Source organism: Tasmannia lanceolata, unplaced genomic scaffold (assembly GCF_043159265.1).
Source record: "Tasmannia lanceolata isolate RefF3 unplaced genomic scaffold, GAP_Taslan_0.1 ptg000011l, whole genome shotgun sequence".
NCBI classification, from domain to species: Eukaryota; Viridiplantae; Streptophyta; class Magnoliopsida; order Canellales; family Winteraceae; genus Tasmannia; species Tasmannia lanceolata.
The window spans coordinates 19,093,943-19,117,025 of NW_027518688.1; the positions used below are offsets into that span (position 1 = coordinate 19,093,943).

Below are 23,083 nucleotides of genomic sequence, written 5' to 3' on the forward strand. Positions count from 1 at the left end.
TTGTCTTATTCATTTAATTCATCTGAGGTTAGGGATGGAGCCACAAATAGCATCGGGGTGGCCATGGCCTCCCAAAGACTTGCAAAATCCCTTTTATGAGTACAAGGGCTAAAAGAAAAATAGATTTACCAGCATTCCTAAACGCCTGTAATGGTAAGCGCCCCCCCCCGACCCCCACCCACCCCCCAAAAAAAAAAAAATAAAAAAATAAAAATTCCGGCCCCTGGAGTAAATTACTGGCTCCGCCCCTGTCTGAGGTGGTTGCTTTCCCGCACAACAGCCACCCGCGAAATGCCTTCTGTGGTGGTTCCTAACAAATCCCTTCATTTTCATATGAACAGCTTACAAAGGTACAATTAGAATGGATAAATCATCTTTGATTGAGTTGATAAGTAAAAAAATTTCTCGAAGTTCAGAGGCACGAACGAGACATTGACACTTACAATTAAAAATTTCTGATCTACTCCAAAGTCCAAATAGGTGGGACACTGACAAATGATGTGGCCTGTGGGTTAGTTGGATTGTCTCATGGAGGCCTAGACACAACCCTTAATTATTTGGGTGTGACCCATACCCCATAAAAAAGCCAATGAATTGTCCCAAATTCATTTTTTCTATAGTACAAAAACACCCATTATTTTTCTACTTACAGGCTAGCCATGAGGGTAATTTTTGGAATATTACATCCAATATTGTAAAACTAAAAAAAATTCTCATCAAACTGAAATGCATGTACTGAAAATTCTAATATTGTCCAAAAATTTAATTGTGTAAAACAATAGTAAGACCTACTGACCTTGGATATTCAAATGGACGGTTTGATTCTTCATGAGACTGCCACAAACACAGAAAATACGATCTGCGGATCCCACCAAGTACTAGAATTCAAATGAATTGTGACACATACATATGTGAATCCGATCCGAATTGGGTCCATTGACAGCCCCATACTTTAGGCATCGAAAATTTAAATTTTCTATCCTTTTTACTATACATAAGAAAGTCGAGGTGCGTACCTAATAACGTTCCAACCATCTGTGCTTTTATGAATAATGTTTTATAGGGTAAATCATTGTTGAGATATGATCATAATATCAACCTTAGGTCTAAGATATAACACGTGTGAGGCTTTCTACATATGCATCATTCAAAGCAACGAGTTTTATCAGCTGTAGCAAAGAAAGAGACTTCATAGGAGCCAAATATTGAAGAAATAGGTACGATACCAGTGATTTTTGGGCCCCACGATGGATCTTCATGATTAAATGGTCCCATCTTAGTAGTGCCATTATCAAAATATGGTAGTGCAGATATCAGTCCCCTTGCATTATTTTGCAAATGGCCTGTGCTTGTACTTTTGGCTTTTCTTATGTTTCAGCACATCCATTGTGAAAGAGCCCTTTTGTCACAGCCAGGTTGCAAATTTAAAGCTCTCTTAGTTTCTTACATTTATGCAAACAACCTTAATTATGAGACTGTCTTACTTCTCTTTCTCCTTCCTTCTATAACAATCTATAACTGTATGTTTCATTAAGTTTGTTGCTTGAAATAGCCTTTGATGGGTTATATACTTTATTATGACAGTTCTTTGCATTAATTATGTGGCTATTCTTCTTTCTTCAATATATTTCTACACTAATATTAATTGTGATCTTGCTCTCAGGGAAACTTCACTCTTACCTTTGTCTTTTGCTCTTCTTTCTGGCTCTGTTCGCTTGTTTTCTAGCTGCAGGAAAAGAATCTGGCGTGGAAAACTAGAAAAGAAAGGAAAAGAAACTGTGAGAAAATTTCTTTCGGTGAGAAAATTCTGTTGTTCACTTGGCCGAGAAAGGCAAAGAAAGTATGCAGGCAAAGTGGTTTTCTCATCCTTTTGGAGAGAAAATTTAGAGGGAAAGTGCAAAAAAGTTAGTTTTCCACGTCATTATTTCTATTTCCACCTGCGTATTTCCGCTTTCCCGAGAAAACGAGTGAACAACGGAAAATGTCAAATCATGTCCAATCACGGAAAAAATTGGCTTACTTTCTTCTCCTTTCCTTTCTCAAGAAGGCAAGTGAACCGAGCCTTTGAGTATTTTTGTGGAAGAAGTAGTTCAGAATTGAGTTTAGATTTATTAGCAAACTATATCCATAATAATAATAATATGAAAGCTTAGGTGTATTATAGGGACAATGTTTCACTCACAAAAATGATAGTTATTGTCCTGTATAATGTAATTTTTGTGTTTAGGTGAAATTGTTGCTCTGAGATTAAGGTAGGGATTCTATATAAGATCTTGCCTATAGACCTTTTGGGTACCTTGATTTGTGTTTTTTTTTTTCTAATTTCTTTGTTTGTTGTGTTTCAATCGAACTCCATATCAATAATTTTCATTAGAAATCATTTTCTTGTTTCCCTGTTTCTCAACTTAGGATTTTCGTTTTGTTAAAGACCAAGATTAGACAAGGGTTTTTTTTTTCAACCTAGAAAAATTGTTTGTTGCTAACACAAGAAACATAACTTCAATAACATTCAAGTGAAGTTAACGAATATTTCTAATTTTTAAACTTTTAAAACATATGTAACACCAAGCAATCTATCTGTTCTGAAAGTAATTACATTCTCCCTCGTAATGATGCTTTTTTTTTATCATTCATTGACCATGGGTGTGTTGATTGAGACAATTGATATTGTTACATATTGTTGGGGTTCTACGCGAAAGCAAAGATCCCACATTGGAAAAGTGAGAGATGTGGATGGGCTTATAAGGGCTCGGGTACCCTCCCCTTAACAGCTAGCTTGGGCTAGCTTTTAATGGTGAGTTCTACCAAGGTCCTGACAAGTTGTACTAGAGTCGGGGCGTGGTAACTTTGGTTTGCCCTCGAGGATGGTGAAAAATCCCTTGAAGAAAATCTCCAAGTTCTCACGTTGCTCCCCCGTGGAAGGGGAGATTGTTGGGGTTCCACGCGAAAGCAAAGATCGCACATCGGAAAAGTGAAAGAGATGTGGTTAGGCTTATAAGGGCTCGGGTACCGTCCTCTTAATGATTAGCTTGGGCTAGCTTTTAAGGGTGAGTTCCCATAGTTCGCTAACTCTGTTATTTTAAAGAAAAACATGTTTTTATTGGTGTGCCGCTTAATACTAAACTTTTACAGCAAAAAAACTCATTTTTTGAGGAAAACGTTTTAAACATGTTTAAAACATGTTTTAACTATTTTAAATGCGTTTTTTGGCCAACTTTCCAATTGTATCCCCACTATATTTTTCAAATGACAAAATTTTAAATGCATTAACTACTTTTTTTTAACCAATACTGTATTAAACTTGAATTTCTCTTGTCCCCCCTTTTTTTGCCGAATATCGTTTTGCTAACTATGGTTCTACCTGAGTCCCAACACATATTTTTCCTTCAAAAATATGAGTAGACAAATGTAAAGTAGGGCTCACTTGTTCAATGATCTAAATTATTTATCTACAAGGCCTTGCAATGAATGGGCCATGCACCGAAATTCGCACCCATCGATTGATCCTAAGCCTCTAATTTTTGGAGGCTTTCTTGATGAATGTGGACCATTTTCTATTTATTTTCTTTTAGTGCATGACCCGTCTATAGCAGGGCCTAATAGATGAAACATTTAGATTTTTAAGTGAAAAATAACTATATTAATAGAAACCATCTTTCAATTGCTTGACATTGGGCAGGGATTGGCCAGAGTAGAAAGAGTATCTTAAGGCTGATTTAGCCAACCCATCCCCAAGATTGTTGGCACTCCTAAGAATATGGACGAAAGAAAAAACAAAAAACACAGTGATGCATAGTGCAAATTTCCATCCAAAAACTTAGCTAGTCACGAAGGACCGATACTCTTACTTTTATCCCAAGAAATAGCATTAGACGAATCATCTTCTACCTCGGATTTACCTTCCATCTTGTTGGGAGGTTGTCTTATTTCCTTTGCTTCTTTCCTGTTGGGGTTGGCAAATCAAAATAGGAAAGGAAGGCAAAATAGAAAGATGTTAGGTTAAGTTTTTATTTGAAAACCTAAGGATAGAAAACCTCTTGTGGTCAACAACCAAGAGTGGTGGGAGACTCTGTGTGTTGCGGTTGCACAGGAGTGGCGGCAAGAGGTTTGGGCTAGATCAGAGAGGAGAGTGAGAAAGAGAAAGGGAGAGAGAAGAGGGCTTCTTATCGGGTCTTTTCTCTTGGGAGTTTTCTCTGGTTATCGCATGTACGATCTTGGCTGAGAAGCAAGGAAAGGGTTGAGAGTTTGTGGGTTTGGGTTAATCCATTGTAATCCTTGTATATTGTTTTCTCATAGTGAAAGATCATGTTCTCGCCCGTGGATGTAAGCATCTTGACCAAACCATGTAAAATCCCGGTGTTCATCTTGCGGCATGTGTATATCTTTCTACTTTTTATTTACTTGTGCACGAACGGATCGAATTTGCCCGATAGATTTTATCAACAAGTGGTATCAGAGCTGTGGTTGGAGTGATCGTTGAGGTTGGTGGAGCGATCGTTGAGGCTGGGTAGGGTGATCGTGTTATGATTGGATTGCAGTTGTAGTGATGGACAAAGGGTAGAAAGATTATCCAAGATATTCTTGTTTTAAGTGAATCCCTACAACGAAAAGTGAGAAGTCTAAAATGGTGGTAAAATCGAGTTCTACTTAGTTGAACATCGACATGTTCAACAGAAAGGTCAGCTTCACTCTATGACAAATGAGGGTGAAGGACATTCTAGTTCAATAGGCCCTGGCTAAGGCGTTGAAGGAAAATGATGTGAGCCAGAGAAGATGACAAATGCCGAGTGAGAAGACATTGAGTCTAAGGAGGTCAATACAATCCGACTATGTCTGGTGGGTAACGTTCTTTTTAACGTTATGGAAGAAGAATTGGCGCCTAAGTTATGGAAGAAGTTGGAAAAGCTTTACATGTTAAAAAGCTTGGCCAACCGATTATATATGAAGCAACAAATGTACGGGTTTAAAGTGTAGGAAAATAGATTTATTCTGGAACACATGACTCTGTTTAACTAACTTGTGGATCATCTCCACAAGGTTGAAGAAAAGATGAAGGAAGAAGAAAAGGACATTTGGCTTTTTACTTCACTGTTTGATTCATATGACAATCTAGTGACTACGTTATTATGCGGTAAGGATACCATGAAGGTAGAAGAAGTCACAATGACACTCTTATCAAATGACACTAGGAGGAGGCCTTATCAAGCTGTTGGTCAAGAGCACGGGTTGGATGTTCGTGATAGTAGTGAAGAAGGAAGGTCGTTTGACAAAGGATCAAGAAAAGGCAGGTCAAGATTCACAATTTACGGAAAGGGTGTGCAATGCTACTTTTGCAAGGAGTACAACCACATAAAACAAGATTGTCCGAAGCGAGCTAACCAGTCGAATGTTGGTGCTAAAAATACTGTGATGGCTATAACCAATAAGCAGAGCAAAAAGGTTGGGGATGTTCTCACAGACTCCATAGGTAATCACATTTCTCCTCTTGATGAGTGGATTTTAGATTTATGGTGCTCTGTTCATGCATGCGCCAAGAGAGAATATTTTTAAAACATTCTAGGAGATAAGGGTAGGTGTAGTGTCTTTGGGTGATGGGTCAAATTGTGATGTCACGTGAGTTGGAACGGTGAAGATCGAGATGTTCGAAGGAAGGATTCATACTTTGGGTGGTGTGACGTATGTCCCAAAGATGTGAAAGAATTTAGTATCATTTGGCGGTTGGACTCCAAGGTTACAGGTATTTAGCTGCAGGTGGAGCCATGAAAAGCACACTTAGTTGTATGATTCTGATGAAAGGAGAAAAGTGTATTGAATTATATCATCTGGTCGGGACACGGTGATTAGTGATCCTAAGAACTCGATGGATAGTTAGAAACGTAGTGGGGCACGCACATGCACAAGGGCTCTTTCGTAGTTGGTGTAGGGGCGTATTTCTAGGTTGCAAACGATGGTAAGAAGGTGATAGTGGTACATGCGTTGGGGAGGATGGATCGAGATCCCTCTCTGGAGTTGACCGGTTGAGTCAACGGGTCGGCAGCTACACATGTGTATTGGCTATGGTGTTCGAATTAGGAGACAGAAACAGGATGATTCGAGGGTGTGTGGCTGGTACTTTGGACGGCCAATAGTGGTTTATGGAACAACAGACTGGTGGCGACATCAACGAAATATCTTCAGGTGGTAAGGAAATAAGTCAAGGTGGAGATTGTTGGGAAGGTTTCCTTATTTCCTTCACTACTTTCCTGTCGTCGTTGGGAAATCAAAATAGGAAAGGGAGACAAAATAGAAAGATGTTAGTTTAGTACTTTTTTTTTGAAAACCTAAGGATAAATCCTCTTGTGTCAACAACCAAGTGTGGTGGTATCCTCTTTGTGTGTGGGAGTTGCACAAGAGTGTCGGCAAGAGATTTGGGCTAGAGAAAGCGAGACAGGAGAGAGAAAGAGATAGGGAGAAAGAAGAGGGACTTTTCTCTGTTCTTTTTCTCGGGTTATCTCTTGTTTACGATCTTAGTTGAGAAGCAATGAAAGAATTTCTGATTTGTGGTTTGGATTAATCCATTGTAATCCTTGTATAGTGTTTTCTCAAATCTTAGTGTTATCTTGTGGCTTATGTTTGTCTTTTTACTTTTCATTTACTTGTACACAATCGGATTGGATTTGCCCAAAAGATTTTCTACTCATGTAGACCCTAAAGAGGCCTTTGCCAGTGTGGAGTACGAACCTCAACCTCAATAATATGTTAAACCAATCGGACTTAAAAAGGCACAAGTAATGACATCATTGTTATCTCTAAACACACCTTCAATTGCTGCTTTGTGGGGGTTGCCAAAAGGGAGATAAATGGTTTAGATCATTGAACAAAACAAATGACCCCCACTAGTAGTTTTGGCTACTCTTTTTTTTTCTTTAAAAAATATGAACATACATCATATAACAACCCCTCTAAGAGAGGCCCTATAACTGTTACCCTATAACATTTGATTTATTAATATTTGATGCCCATGCTAAAGTGATTGGGATCTTTTCTCTACATGGGTCAAAAGATCAACCATCGTAAACGCCTCACCCCATGTCCTGCATGTGCTATAGACCCAGTAAAAGACATTAAAAATAAAGAGAAATGATATCTACACTCTCTTGCTTTGGTAATACTAACCTCATTTTATTAAGATTTTTCTAATTAGTTAGTTGTCAATAGCTTTTTTAGCACTGTACCTGCCTTTAAGAGCAAATTAGAAACCCATGAATAAAGAAACCTGTGTTAATATGAAAACAAGGGTGCAGCCGTGTAGATATGATTTCCAAAAATAAAAGAAATTCATTCACTCAAATGATAAGGACATGGGAAGTGGCATCCCTCAACTAGGGGTGCCACTTGGGTCGGGCTCAACCCGAACCAAACAACCCGATTTTGGCTCGGGTTGGGTTAGCATTTTTCTCAGGTTGGGTTGGGAAAAGCCAACCCGATTTCATTTCGGGTTGGGTCAGGGTTGAGGCCTTGGCAACCCGACCTAAACCCGACTTCCATCCCCAAATTTTAACTCTATTTTCTTTTGATTATATTTTTTCTTGTATTTTTCTATTTGGCCCTAGGTGAACTTGAACCCGACTCGACTCAACCCGACCCAATTTCGGGTTAGATGTGTTGGGTTAGGGTTTAGAGATTTAGAGGTAGTTGGGCTAGGGTTAACCATCCTTAACCCGAGGCTTAGGTTGGGTCGGGTTAGGGTTGAGGGAATGCTATCTTAGGTTGGGTTGGGTTGGGTTAGGGTTGAGGGAATGCAATCTTGGGTTGGACTAGGGTTGGCCTCAAACCGATCCAACCCTCAACTTGATCCAACCCGACCCAAGTTGCACTCCTATCCTCAACTTTCCCAATATTTCTTTGTGGTGAAAATGACAAATAAAAGTACGAAAAAATAGTCATTTCTTAAAAAAAATATAAAAGATTGAAAATGCCGAAAAGGAGTGCTGTTATGGAGACCGAGAGTGGAACTGAAAGTGTAACATAACAAATCCCCACATGCCACATGGCATGGGAGGGTAGTTTTGCCATTTTCCATGGAGAAAAAAGCCAAAAATCAAGGGAAAGATTTCTAATGTGTTAAGAGGCTATTTGTTAGGTTACACTCTCGGTTCCCAATTGGGTCACCATATCATTATTCTTAAAATAACCATCATCTATCTATACTATATATAATGGGAATACTTGCGTGGCCGTTGAGGTTATTTAAAACCTTATAAACATAAAGTTTCATTTAGGTATGAAATACCTTATAATCCAAGGAATGTTTTTATTTAAAACCTTATTAACATAAAGTTTCATTTACGTATGAAATACCTTATAATCCAAGGAATGTTTTAGAAAAGTTTGGAAAGGAAACATATTTCTAAAATTTCCTACCTTTTTTTTTTTCACAAAAAGAAAAAAAGAAAACTTGAACCAAGTTCATTTTCCTCTAAATTTTCGTAAGAATTTTTTTTTTACGAGAAATATTTTTCTTGCAATCCAAACAGAGAAAAGATAATTCCACCGCTTTCCACTCCCTTTTGTTTGTTTATTCCTGGTAAAGACAAACAAGAGTGAGTGGGTGGGTAGACCATAGACATAGTTAGGTCTCTCTTTCAACTTATTGGAAGGTTGTAGTAATTTCAAGAAATCTCTCATGATAGAACAACCTCTTTCTTAACTAGAGGTTGCCATGAAACTTTGACATGTGACCTCTCTCTCTCTCTCTCTTGTGGGTTTTGGACGCGTGATTGATACGAGAAGCTTCGTCTTCCAATCTTCTTTCTTCGATTACACGGTTGGGTTGCCAAAAAAGAAACTTCCTTTTATATGTGGAGAGGTTTGAGAGGGCCCCAAAAATAAGAGGTTATCTTTTCTTTGTCATACAAAAAAAAAAACAAATTAATAGAGAGAGAGAGAGAGAGAGAGAGAGAGAGAGGACTTTGTGGGATGCTTTAAATGCGTTTTGTTGGTTTTTTTTTTGGCCCTTCTCTTAACAACTAAGTCTTCTCCCTAACCGACCATAAAAAAAAAAAAAAAAACTAGGGGCTTTTGCAAAAGAAGTACTCAACTTTGATTTATTTACAAAGTCTGTCTTCTAGTTTCACAATTTGCAAAGGGAAGTGATAAATCAACCTCCAAATATCTTAAATAGACCCGAATATGGGAATTGCCATCAATTTGTGACTAAAATAGCTATGGTAGGTTTGTTTTTTCTCACAAAAGACCAGGAATGTCTTTATATGTGAAAAGATGAATATTACCTTGTAAAAGAGCAAAATTCCCATGATGCTAGTGATGATATGTTTTGATAGGATGGGTTGGGTTCCGCCAACTCAATTCAAACCCATGCATAGGGTGGGGCCCACCATTTTACCTTGGGGGTACATCCACACAATTTTACACATCATGAATTTGAAGGTATGAGTCCATTTTTTTTTTTTACACACCCATGCATAAGCAAGCTAGTATATATGAAGTTTCCAACACTCTTGACCTAAAACTTATCATTGACTGTGACTGTCATGGGCATTTTGGTCTTTTTACAAGGTAATTTTTTTGTGCATTCATAAGAAAGCTAAGTATATATGACATGTTGGTTTTTTCAATGAAACAAAATAAAAAATAATCTACCATGGGTATTTTGGTAATAAATTTATGACATGATTTGCAAAATTCCCTCAAACATGATGACTCTATTTGCAAATTTTAAAACTAGAAGACTCTCTTTACAAATAAAGCAAAGTAGAAGAATTCTTTTGCAAAACCCCCCAAAAAAAGTCCTCTCTCAGTCTCTCTTATATTTCAGCTATCCTCTCACCACGACCATTATTGGGCGTTCTCACACAAGAAAAAATGCCAACTGAGAGAGTCTGTTCTTTCTCATCTCTTCCTCTGACTCCACCTCCTCGCATTTGGGTTGAAAGAGCAAGAAGAGATAATGGAGAATCTTTTGTTTCTTCATTGTTTGGCAAGATCATTTCAGCAGTACTCACTTTCTTCTTTGCAATGGGTTGGTCCTTTTTTCTAAACTCCTTTCTTCTTTCTTTTTCTTATCTGTGATTAAAATCTGGTTTTAATTGAAGAAACCAACAGAGAATTAAATTGAGAAAGATGGTATTTTTCTTTCTTTCTTTCTTTTTTATCTTTGGGTTTTAAAGCTACATTTGGGATTTTACTGAGGAGGGTTCTGATTTCTCATATGTGTTTCTCTTTTTCTTGTTTAATTATGTGTGATTTGTATGTTTAAAATTGGTTATGCCATTTTTTATTGAAAAAAATGCCATTTTTCTTGAAAAAAAAAAAATGTTTGCCCTGATATCCCCTAAAAGTCTCTTCATGTAAAACCTAGATGGGTCTTCCTCTTTTTTTCATTGTTTATGCATTTTTCTTCTTCTTTTGGTCTTAAAGCTACATTGAGATTTCGCTGAGGAGGGTTCTGATTCAGGAATTGCTGTTGATTTCTGATATGGGTTTCTTCTTTTCTTGTTTAATTATGTGTGATTTGTATGTTTAAAGTTAATTCTGCCAATTTTTTTTCTTGAATTTATTTGCCCTGATTTCCCCTGAAAGTCTCTTCTTGTATAACCCAGATGGGTTTTTTCTCTTTTTCATTGTCTAGGCATAACTAAGATAGGCAATGTCTTTGTCCAGTTCTGTAATTTTTTAGAATTTTAACATCTATCCATTTTGTTTTTTATTGAAACTGTTTGCTCTTATATCCCCTGAAAGTCTCTTCATGTAAAACCCAACTGGGTCTTCCTCTTCATTGTCTATGCATAACTAAGATGAACAATGTCCTTGTCTAGTTCTGTTTTTTTTAGCATTTTAACATATATGTTAATAATAACTAAGGTTTCTTCTTTGTTATCTATGCAAATTTCTGATTTCTATGAGGTTGCAGTGGGTTCTATCTTAGGGGCCATGACAGGGGCCATTGTAGGCCAAGCGACCGAGAGTGGGTTCTTTCGGGGGGCTGGAATTGGAGCTATTTCTGGAGCTGTTTTCTCAATTGAGGTCCTCGAATCATCTCTTCGTATCTGGCGTTCTGATGAATCAGGAATTTGGAGTTTGCTATACATGGTAAATTAGAATCTAGTTTGTTTGATTGTTTTTTCAATGCCATTTACGATTTTATTCATTATATATTTGTGGTTTTTGTGTATCCATTGTGGATTGTGGAAAGTGAAGAGAATTTTATAAGAACCTTATTTGATGTCAGATTCCTGAATCTGATCTTAAAGCTAGATCTGAAGTTGCACATTTCTTGTATATTTCTTATTGGGTAGTTATTTATGTTGTAATTTGATTCTTACAGATTGATATCCTTGCTAGTCTTTTGACTGGGAGGCTCGTTCGCGAGCAGGTCGGTCCCGTAATACTGAGTTTAGTACAGAGTCAGGTACCTATACTTACTGAGGTGAATTTTGATGGTTGAAACTAGATTTAATCCTCCATTGTGATGCGATGACACTTTTTGGCTCTTTTTTTGTTGCAGATTAGTTCCATGGAAACAACTTTTGAGGAGGGTCGCGACATTTTTGGTACGGGTGGCACCAAAGGGCTGGCAGTGGATTCAGTTGAGAAGCTCCCAAAGATCAAGATTACAGCAAAAAACAATATGGATGCCTCTGGGGAGAAAATATGTTGTTCAGTGTGCCTACAGGTCAGTGTTATTCGCTATGATTAGCTTACACTTGAATGCATGGTTTTAAATTTTGGTTTCAGTTTCGGTATGAAATTTCGGCCCTATTCTTGTAAAATCACGGAAACATTTCGGTAAGAATTCATGACCGAAATTTAGGTAACATTCTTCAGCATTGGTTTTTCTGTTTATTTTTTGTCTGTTTTTTAGCAATATCATAAAGGAACTCGTTCTTCTTCTCTTTTCTGCGAGTAGAGTTATTTTTGTCAGGGTTTCGGTCGAAATGTCGTCATTTCAACATAAACTTTTTTTTATCTGAACAGTTGCATGTTTAGCATATTTCGGCCGAAATATTAATGGAATCTAGAAATTTTGGGCGAAATGTGGTATTTTTCCAAATCTAATTGGATTTTGTTTCGGTAGCCGCTGAAATCAAAATATTTTGGCCAAAACAAATTGTTTTGGCTGAAATTTAAAACCATGCCTGAAAGTAGATGGGTTCAATAAAATAAGGATAAGTAAGATTCTTCAGCACTGGTTTTTTTGTTTAATTTTTATCGTTTTTTAGAAATATCATAACGGATATTGTTCTCCTTTTTTCTGCTAGTAGAGTTGATTTTTGTTAAGGTTTCGGTCGGTTGAAATGTCAACATTTCAATAGCTACCTTGCTTCTTCTTTTTTTAATCTGAAAAGTTGCTTGTTTCGCATATTTTGACTGAAACATTAACGAAATCCCAACATTTGGAACAAAAAGTTGTATTTTTCCGAATCTAAGAAATCAAAATATTTCGGCTGAAATTTAAAACCATGCTTGAAAGTAGACGGATCCAATAAAATAAGGATAAAGTTGAAAGATGTGGGTTTCAATTAACATTCTGTTCTTGTTGCCCTTTTCAGGACTTTCAACTTGGGGAAACAGTGCGGAGCTTGCCTCATTGTCAGCACATCTTTCATCCACCTTGCATTGATAACTGGCTCATCAGGCATGGTTCCTGCCCACTATGCAGACGGGATCTGTAGTTCGTTTTTTCCTACTGTAAATTATGAGATGCTGAGATGTATATGCCATTGTTGAGGCTGTAGATTCTTCTCTATTCTTTGATATTTATTCTTGTCTTTTTTTCCACCTTCTCTGTAACTAGTTCTTTTGTATAACCGATCATGTAGTTCTGATTCCCATCTGCTGTTCACTGAAAACATTCGCAATCCAACTGTTTTGGCATTAACGATTGATGAACATACTGCAAAATTGGAAAACACGTATCGAGATTTGAAATCCTGTCTTTTCTTCCTGTAATCCTCTCTTGCATGATCAGAGGAAGTGCAGGAGAAATTCCAAAACTTACACATCGATAATGGAACATTTACTTTAATCTATAAGAAACTGAAGTGCTGAACTGTTCAGAGCTTGTGTAGTTAATCATGGAAGCTCAAATATTATGGATTGGATCTAGTTATTTGAGGGATGGTTTAGTTGGGAGTCATCCACTTTTCAAGAAGTTTAGGGATTTGGTTAAATTTCTATTTGAAAAAATAATAGATGACTATCTTTTACTAGAAAGTGGGTTACAGCCACTAATTTTCTATGGTTGTTACTGTCCTTTGTTTTCTACAAGTGAATCCCAAAATTCTCACACAATGCTTTATTGTCAAACCAGATTCTTTAATTGACAGTTTGATTTTTACATCTCTCTTTATGTATGCTAGGTAAGGTTGCGTGACCCTTAGCAGTTCATTGGTATAAATCATTATCAATCATTATCAATTACAGAGTCTCGTAATTTCCTTATCATTAGCAACTTTTTGAAGTTTTGTACTAGAATTAATATTAGGGGTGCAACTCAGGTAGGGTTGAGGCCAGCATGAACCAGACCTGAGGATACCCAACCAGAGTTTTTAAGCTTACTAAATAAAAAAAATGATAAAAAATGTCGGGTTTCACTTGGATCGGGTTGCCCAAGCCCTCAACCCGAACCCGATTTGAACTCAACCCAACCAGACCCAACTTTTTTTCAGGTTGAACCCGACCCGAGTTGCACCCCTAAGAATTATAAGGGAGGAGAATTATCCTCTGGCTTTGCTTATCGAATGAGATACGTAATCCGCTGCTTGCGTTAATTTCAGCTCATACATGAGTATTTTCCAATCTTTGAGTCAAGAAGTCATATTAATTATATGGTTGAAGGCAAGTTAAGGCTGCCATGGGCATTTTTCTTCACCTCTGATGTTATGAGCAACAAAAGAGGAGACTCTTCTGATCCTGAGATATTTAAAATCTGTCTCTATTGCTATATAAATGGTTTCTTTTATTGCTTATGCTGTGTACTGTATCTGATGCTTGCGTGACGTTCAAAAATATGAATAAATATATTATGGGTCTCCTTGGCAATCACAACATGTACATTCAAATCCAGCTATTTTCCGATTGAGCGAGCCATTTGTTTTCACTCTGTTCCTTCCTGGTTCGACTCTCCGAAAATGAGTTATACATGTTAGGCATAAAATTTAATTCATGCTTAATGAATTTTATACAATAGGCTGAAAAAAAAAGAAAAACTCATGCTTATTAAGGAGCACCTGTGATGAATATCTTGCAATTCATTGTCTTAGAAATTCCATTTGATTCTCAGGCCTGCTTACAATATGGATTCTGTCATAAGCATCTGTTATCTGACAAAGGATGGTTGTGCATAACTGGACCACTTTATATAAGGAATGAGAGTTGAGATTGACTTGGCTACCCATATAGATCTATTAGACATTCAATGGAGCCAAAGACAGCCTACCTGAGCAAATCTGTTCAACTTATGTGAAACATCATTAAAGAGACTCAAAGGTAGGGGTGTAAACGGATCGAATTAGGAGCGGATATGGCTATATCCGAATTCGATTACAGTATACACTATCCGAATTCGGATTCGGATTAGGATTCGACGGATATTTAATATCTATTACCGAATTTGTATCCGCCGGATATTGTTCGAATTCGGATATTATCCGTATCCGTTTATCCGGTAAATTCGAACATTTTATTGCAGCACTTTATCTTTTTTCTTCTACTTACTCGAATGAATTTTCCAAACCCTAAAACTAGACCTCTACATTCTCTTCACAAAATTAACTCTCAAGCCCTAAAATATATGAGATCCTCTTCTTCCTTTTAAAACAAAGGCAGAGAGAGAGAGGGAGGCGATGGGGATGGATGATAGTGTTGGTAGTGGTCTTTGGGTTTTTCCTTCTTTTTTTTTTGTATATGATGGAATGGGTTTTGGCTATTTTTGTTTTTATTTTTATTTTTCTAAAAAGAATATTCACTTTTCTTATAGAAACAAAAGATAGTGTGTCATTACTAAAAATAAATATTAATGATATTATTAATAATAAATAAAAAGGATTTACTTCTCGGATTCGGATGTTAAACGAATCGGATTCGGATATCTCATAAACGGATTCGGATAATATCCACTTGAAACGGATTCGGATGCGGACGGTAATCGAATTTCCGAATATCCATTTACACCCCTACTCAAACGGAACATAATACTGGGGTATGGGTTCTCATAATAACTTTATCAGAAATTCTGCTTTGTCATAAAAAAGATTTTGAGTTCTTTTCTTTTTTTTGGGAGGGGGTCAAAATTTGAGTTCATTTCAAGCCTTTGCTTTGTTTCAATCTTTGAGTCTAGCGTCGTAAGGATAAAACTTCAAGTAGCATCTTGTTTAGAGCTTTGATTGATAATTTTGCATAATGTAACTAGATCAGGTATTTGGAATCCGTGTCTATCACTGTAGAAATGTGTTCCTCAATTTCATGAACTTGGTTTGAGGGTCTCCGTGGGAATCAGAACCTGAACTTCCAAGAGTTTTTTCCTCGATTGAGCTAACCATTTTGTTAAGTTTAATCCATCCTGGTTCAAGTTTCGGATTACACCTTTACACGATAGCCTGAAAATCATACTTCCTAAGTTTATCTGTGTTGAACAGCTTGCACTTATTATCTTAGAATTCAATTTGATTCTCAGGCTCCCTTATAATATATGTTCATAAACATCCTACCTAAAGTCGGTAGTGCACAATTGACCCAGTTAATAGAAGGGATTGAAGTTGACATTGACTTGGCAACCCTTACAGATTCATAGGTTTGAAACTTCATCGGTCATTCATTTGGGCATTGTTTTGTCAAATTTTCTTCAAGGGGAACCAAATACAGCTTACCTAAGTTACCTTTGCTGACTAAATCTAACATATGTGAAATATCTTAAAAGATACCCAATGAGACTGTAGATCTGCATTTGGGTTCTCATAAGAACTTTCTTATAAGTCTTGTGAGACCACAAACCAAACATTTTGAGTTCATTTCAAGCTTTTGCTTTGATTCAATTTTGGATCTAGAATGACAATGATGCAATCATAGGATATATAGTATCATTTTAAAAGCTTAGATTGATAATTTTCAGGAATAGAGCTACACTCTGCTATTGTCATCCTCTGTCAGAAAGGTATTGAAATGCCAAGGAAAAGTCAGGGAGATTCTTTCACTCTACATCTTGAGGAAACACCTAATTTTGGATGCAATTGCTGAAAAACTTCCACGTTTTAAAATGCAAAGTAGATTAGTATAGTTCAACTGCAAAACTCATAACTACCAAGAATCAAACCGTCCAAATTAAGGACAAAATTCCGCATGCTAAGATTGATGTGTTTTTTCCACCCATGATGGGGCTAACAAGTCCAGATACAGCTTCAAGAAATTTAAAACTCCAACCATTTCAACTTTTTGCTTTAGAGATTTTCTCCTCCCTCTGACTTTTGCAGCCCACCAACTTATTCGATTGGCAACTAGCAATTTTACTTCATTTTGTATTAACTTATGCTCTGTATTTTACTTTGTTGGCTTTTTATCTGCCATGTCACTGGTTTGTGCAGCATTCAATGCATACTATATATATAATAAGGGGAAAACTTGGTTTTCCATGTTCATGCCCCCAACTTATTTAAAACTTTATAATTGTAAATTTCCTTACAGCTATTAAAAAACCTTTGTATAGTTTTAATAACTATTAAATATCTTACAAACAAAAATTCCTCTTTAGCCATTAAATATCTTATAAACATAAATTCTCTAGGGGTTGGGCCTAAAGCTCAATGGTTGAGGCTTTGTATCTCAACCTTCAGGTCGCAGGTTCCATCCCAGCTTACCTACCAAAAAAAAAACATAAATTCTTCATTAAATCTTATCTATACTTACGTGATGGCAAAAGATGGCTCCCATGACAAGTCTCCAATGCCAAGTAAAACCTTACAAATGTAAAAATTCACCTAAAACTCATAAATTCAAGCTCTCAACTTTTTTCAATTTTGTTTGTTAGCCCATTCAATCTCAGTCATAAAAGCACAATTGTTTTTGCATGAATGATGTTTGGCCATAGACCCCAAATACTGTTACTTGCTTAAGATTGATTATTATTTCTTTTCATCAATTACATAAATAGGTTGAGGCATACCAAATTCCAAACCAACCCCACTAGATGATGTTCTTTTCCACTCGAACACAGAGACATTTAGTGCAAAAGTTAGGCCAGATTTTGAGACTGCACACACAAATCACCCTCTTGTTTCTTCTTGTCATAATTTTTATTATTTCCTGTGATTTTTTGACACAGGATATTACATTTTCATCACTATTTCCTATTAACTATAAACAACTGACATTTTCCCTTCACATATAGAATAGACCCACACAATTTTTTCCTTTTCTTAGGGTAGATCAACAAGAACCCTGCAATCAATATAACAAGACACACAGATGCACTTGCAAAATCAGACATTTAGACCAAGAACCATCAACCATGTTCTAAAAAAATGCTCAAGAAGCATCAGCAACCATGTCATTTTGAACCTGTCTGACCGCCTTGACACACCTCGGATGCACCTCGTACCCACACTCTATACACTGGTATGCCCACCCGGACCCTTGCTCCTCGCACCCACAACATATAAAGGGCCCACCACCCGAGCCCTCGGACACTAATGTAAGCTCATGGCGATGACCCTCATGGAACTCGAATTTCGGAAGGCTCTTAGCTTCCTCATCCATCTGCCTCTCCAATTCCCTCAATTGGGCTTGTGTGAATGGATATGCTTTCTCAAAGTGTAAGTTTATGAGCTTCCTACCATGTTTAGTGACTGTTTTCCCATCCGGGCCCACGATCACCAGACAAGGGATCGCTTGCACGTCAAAGTACTTCGTAAGTGCTTTGATGGTTTGATCACCGAATGGCAATGCGAGCCATGGCATTGTGGCGAAGTACGAGTCGAACGCTGATTGGTCACGATCACTTGACACGAGTGCTATCTCAAAGTCTTCATCTTTCTCTTCAACTAGTCTTTGTTTGATCTTGTGGTAAACTGAGATCAACCTGGGCGTGAATTTGAGGCATGGAGGGCACCACTTTGCTGAGAAATAGAGTCCCACTGTTTTCCCTACCAAGGAAGCAACAGTCACCTGCAAAGCTCAATACCCATGAGACCTTTTTTTTTAAAATAAAATAAAAATTTTACTAATGAGAGTTTTCTGTTCTTTTACATCTACACTGTATTCTATATTATATTGCAAACTTTCACTGCTTCACTATCCAAGAATTGTCAGTTGGACTGTGCAACCCACTAGCATTCTGGGTGTAATTTTGGGGATACTGCAATCCAAGAACATAAACCTTAGAGATAAAAGTCTACAGCATAATCAAAAAAAGAAAAAGAGGGAAAGAAAGGAAAAAAGGGTTGTCATCCATTTAAGTATTTATACCATTTCTTTCCAGAATAACCCATCATGCTACCCTGTTTATCTCATTTATCTTGGAAATGCCTTTACCAACTAGACTGAAAATTTGGGAACCTACTTATTACCATTTACTGCCAACGTACTCCTAATTCATTATATTTGGTTATTCCCATACAAATCTTTTAACCTTCTTCAACAAGTGGGTGAAACACACCTCCAACCACACCAACAGCACTGAATAAACACATCTAGAACATTCCTTGTTGATATCTCTACTAGTATGGGTCGACATGTTGGAAAACTTGATAGACTGAGAGGCTTATCTCTACATTAGATCCTTCCCAAGAACCCATGCTTTAATCTATTTACCCATCAAGCCAACAAGACAACTTTGGCAGATTTGATGCTATACTAACCAGCAACCTCATCAACCACCAGGTTTCATAACTCATTTGGAAATTAAAAAAAAATCTGATGCATGCATGTAGCCTTTTGAGGAAACTAGAGGGTCTGTTCAGGTTAGAGGGGTGGGGGGGGGGGAGGGGTGGTGTTGGCACTTATTGATTACCCATGAAGGCAAAGAACATCTCTTGTTGATTGATACATGGCCCTACTGCCCACAATTACTACTTTAGAGAGTCAAGTGTATATCACATTATCTTTTCTTTTATCTTATTTTTCTGATGTACTAGGTGACCCATAACTTAGGGGACTTTGCCATGCTTGTAGTAATGGCGGTCCTTATCTTAAGGGGGGTATATTATATTTATAAATGTAGAGGAATGCTAGGCTCACTCTCACAAGCAAGGTATTCTTTTTCCTTGCTTCCAGGCTGCACCATCCATTTCGCAAGTGTCTCATTTTGGGGCAATTGATATGGTTGGCCACCACCAAAGACCAGTTTTATGCTGATACAAGATCCATTTCCTCTGTCAAGGCTTGCAAATATCAATGGTGCCTAAAATGTCTTTCTTTTGAATCAAACAGTTAGGATCAATTAGCTGTACAGCACATTCCTTGTTGATATCTTGGAAAAAGACTCCAACAACAAATAAAATCTAAGTTTTTAATAAAGCGAAGTGACAATCAAATATCTTCTCAAATGATCTGTTTACAACTGAAGAAGTCCAAATCCATTAAGGTTGTACGGGCGAGGGAGAAGTAATTGTTCTCAAAGTAAATGTGCAAACAAGAGATGAAATGTGTTAAGAAGAGTTTTCTTTTACTCTCCACTAATCTGCATTAACTAGAATTAGTTGGCTACATAAGAGAAGCCAGAAAATAGAGTATCATATTCACAAGAATTCATGCCTGTTCTAATTTTACAACTAATAAGATCTTATATAATCTCAAATAATATGAAAGTCCTTATGTAATTTAAATATTATCTGAGTGGATACTGATTTTTATCTAACTTTAATCATCTTTAACTGAAAGCCCTACTCATAAGCAAACTAATATAAATTTACCTCCAAAGTTCCCAACTCAACCTTATCCTAATCCAATCATATTGCACTTCATCTTTTCAAACCTATATAATTTTGAATTTAACGAGGTTCTAAACTTTTGAATATTTCCAATCTGATAATCCCTCACTGGAAAAAGTGTCTATAATTTACTTTGCTAAAGCCATGAGGAAAATATTTTTCTGTGCGCTGTATGTGTTTGGTTCTTGCTAGGAAAACTAGGTAATTCACCTATGTAATCATGCTTTCATAGTCACAATATAACAGAATTGTGTAGCTTCTGTACAATAGTTGTTACACTGTGATATTGTCCTGTAATAAAGATTATTACCCATTTGATAGTCTACCTGTTTGATTAACAGAACACCCAATGTGCATCAAAATTCAACTATCTTGTCTGTGATTCACATTTTTGTGGGACCCTATATCTTGTCTGTGATTATTACCCACAAGACTTGGACAAAATCCAACTTCCTACTTGTTGTCTATACATTTTTCCTAACCTTATTCTTCATTTTCATGTCACTTCCATGGGCATTTGAAGCTGGATGCTGTATTTTGTCAAAAACTTGCACAATGTGCATGTATTTGAGATAGAAATAGCCTTTATTTGTTTCAAGTCTATATCCTACGCTACCACAAAGTGTTTAAACCATATGTGCTCCTTCATTTGGAATCTCATTGTCTTGTTTCAATCTATACAATGCCCTTAACAGATCCCAAATGTAGTATGAATGTGATATTTTTTTGCATTCAGAGTCCCTTGGTAGATACACGTAGATCTCTCTATTGATTTCAGTGTGCAAAAGTACATTTTTCACCTCCATTTTTATTTCAGGTTACCGGCAAATCTAGCCTTTTTACTCTCTTCAAATCCAAAACTAGCTAATCCAGATCCCTTCAAAACTAACTAATCTCCAAATTTGAAATTCAAGAAAAAAAAAATCTTCAAACTTGACATTCAATGAAGGTTATCCTCACTGGCTGAAATCCTCTAATTCCATGTGTCAGAGTCGACATATATTCTCCCAAATTCTTCATTGGTAGTAAAATGAATGGGTGGAAATTTCAAAGAATCAAGCATTTTATAGTGCTATTCATGTTTAAGACTTCAAATTCTATTAACTTGGCCAATACTGTTTTCAAGTGACCGTAGAGGGATTGAGTTCTAAATCCTGTCATTATCTGGTTTATGTTTTCCTGAATCAACTTATGTACCAAAAGGCAAAATGTCATTATTCTAATCACTCTTTCAAAACTCCCCATGTCAATTTGTGACTCGGTCGAGTTGACTCCCTTTTACCTTTGCTGAGTTCTTACATGTTTTGCCTTCAAATCAATCATAACTCTGACTCTCTAGAGTTATGATCGTGTCAACCGAGTATTCAGCCAAGCCGTGCTAAGTCGATTAGGATTTGCTTTGGTGGTGTTTTGGCCCCATCAACATTTTAAAATGCTGATTCTAATCAAACAAGACCAGAAGCTTCGAAGTCATAAAAGGAAAAGGTTGATCTTGTATTTAAATCACTCAGAATGGGTTCAATGACAAAATTAAGTTAACCTTAAAAATGATAATCGCAAGAAATCTGTTCTTCTTCTTGCATTGGAGGAGTTTCTCACAACCAATAGAGTTGGTTGTCACTTATGTGGTCAATCAAATGCTAATAAGAAAAGGTACAAATAACCATTCAAAAAAAAGAAAGAAAGAAAGAAAGAAAAAGGTACAGATATCATTTTTCAACAAGGTGATATTAATTAAACAGAAATAATGGAGGCTTAAACAATGGCATGTGTGTCTTGGTGCCTTTTCCTAGAAGAAAAGAAAGCCATAGGGTATACTAGTGGAAAGAAAACGTGCAAGAATAGTACATGGTGCAAAGATTAGAAAGGGGTTTACCTTTAAGCCATGGATCACAATGTCATGACTCATGAGATGTTTAATCCCAATACTTCAAGTTTCTTCTATTATAAACTATGGTAAAGAAAAGGTAACATATTCATCAAATAGATATGAACAATGCATTGTCAATGGTGGTAAAAGGAGAATTGCATATACTTCAACTAAAAGGGTTTGAAAACCTGAGAACAATTAAGATAGGGAAATTGACAAATTCACCCCCTTTGTTTATTAAGCATTGCCCCTTTTGGTGGTTTAATGAGTAGAGACAGGAGAGTTCAATGGGTATAAGACTAATACAAGGGGATGACCCTAGCAAAAAAAACGAGGGAGGGGGGATTGCATTTATCATCATCCATCAAGATTTATGAACACCCCTTTTGCCTCTCAGGTGAAGCCATGCTTCACAAATCTTGAGGCACATTCTAAACTCATGGTCATGATTTCACCAGAAATAAAGGACATAGCAGGTAGACCCATGTGGTGGGGCCTACCATGAACAAGCCCACCTTAATATTTTAGGACCCCCAAAACCTTATATAAATGAAACTCAAGCAAACTTAGATAGCTTTCAGATCCTCATGACACCTTTCAAATTCCCAATTTATTGTGCCTAATCTAGATCAACCGTTTGGTTGCCGGGTTTTTTTTTTTTCCTGGGATTTATGTGGGTAAAGGTAGGAGACAAAAGAGGGGGACAAGCATTAATTAGAGAAATATATTATGATGAGTGGAGAGAGAGGGTAGAGAGAGAAAGAGAGACCACCATTTTCAATTAGATGAAACTCAAGCAAACTTGGGTAGCTTTCAGATCCTCATGACACCTTTCAAATTCCCAATTGTTGTACCTAATCCGGAGCACTTGGAAGTTCCAAGCATTGGCAACGTGTCATCAACAGTCCAAATATAGTCACAAGATCTCTTAATAGATAGATCACACCCTCCTTAAATTTCAACTTCATTCAAAATCTGAATCATTCTAGAATGCCCAATAAACAATGGCCACCTATTTAAGTCTGTTATTCCAATAACAATCTATAGGGCACACCTCAATGGAAACATTATATAACATCCATCCAGACCCCTTTTAGCTTTGCCCAAGCCTCCACAATATGTTAGATCACTTTAGCCATAGGAATTCACACCATGTGGCTCATCCCCCCTTTACCTTGTTCCAAAAATTCCATCCAGTTGCCTCCAAACTAAGAATCCCAAACCTGTCTTTATGCATTCTTTACAAAAGCCAAAATAACCTCAACAATTGCATTAAAAGAACCATTCATAC

The 23,083-nt window shown here is 36.9% G+C and overlaps 2 protein-coding genes across 2 annotated transcripts in view; one reads left to right on the forward strand and one right to left on the reverse strand.

Moving 5' to 3' along the window:
* The first annotated feature begins 9,792 nt into the window (after nt 1-9,792).
* On the forward strand, nt 9,793-12,880 carry LOC143886550 (NEP1-interacting protein 2-like). Its single transcript, XM_077390575.1, has 5 exons — nt 9,793-10,021; nt 10,913-11,091; nt 11,327-11,410; nt 11,507-11,674; nt 12,552-12,880. Exons 1-5 carry the CDS (start codon nt 9,865-9,867, stop codon nt 12,672-12,674), a joined length of 711 nt encoding a protein of 236 aa, XP_077246690.1. The 5' UTR covers nt 9,793-9,864; the 3' UTR covers nt 12,675-12,880.
* A 4,366-nt stretch (nt 12,881-17,246) lies between these two features.
* The window catches only part of LOC143886551 (putative nucleoredoxin 2), a 32,312-nt gene continuing 26,475 nt past the window's right edge, over nt 17,247-23,083 (reverse strand). The window contains exon 3 of the mRNA XM_077390576.1: nt 17,247-18,159. Coding sequence (XP_077246691.1) covers nt 17,521-18,159 — 639 coding nt within the window. The 3' untranslated portion in view covers nt 17,247-17,520. The remainder of the gene's footprint in view (nt 18,160-23,083) is intronic.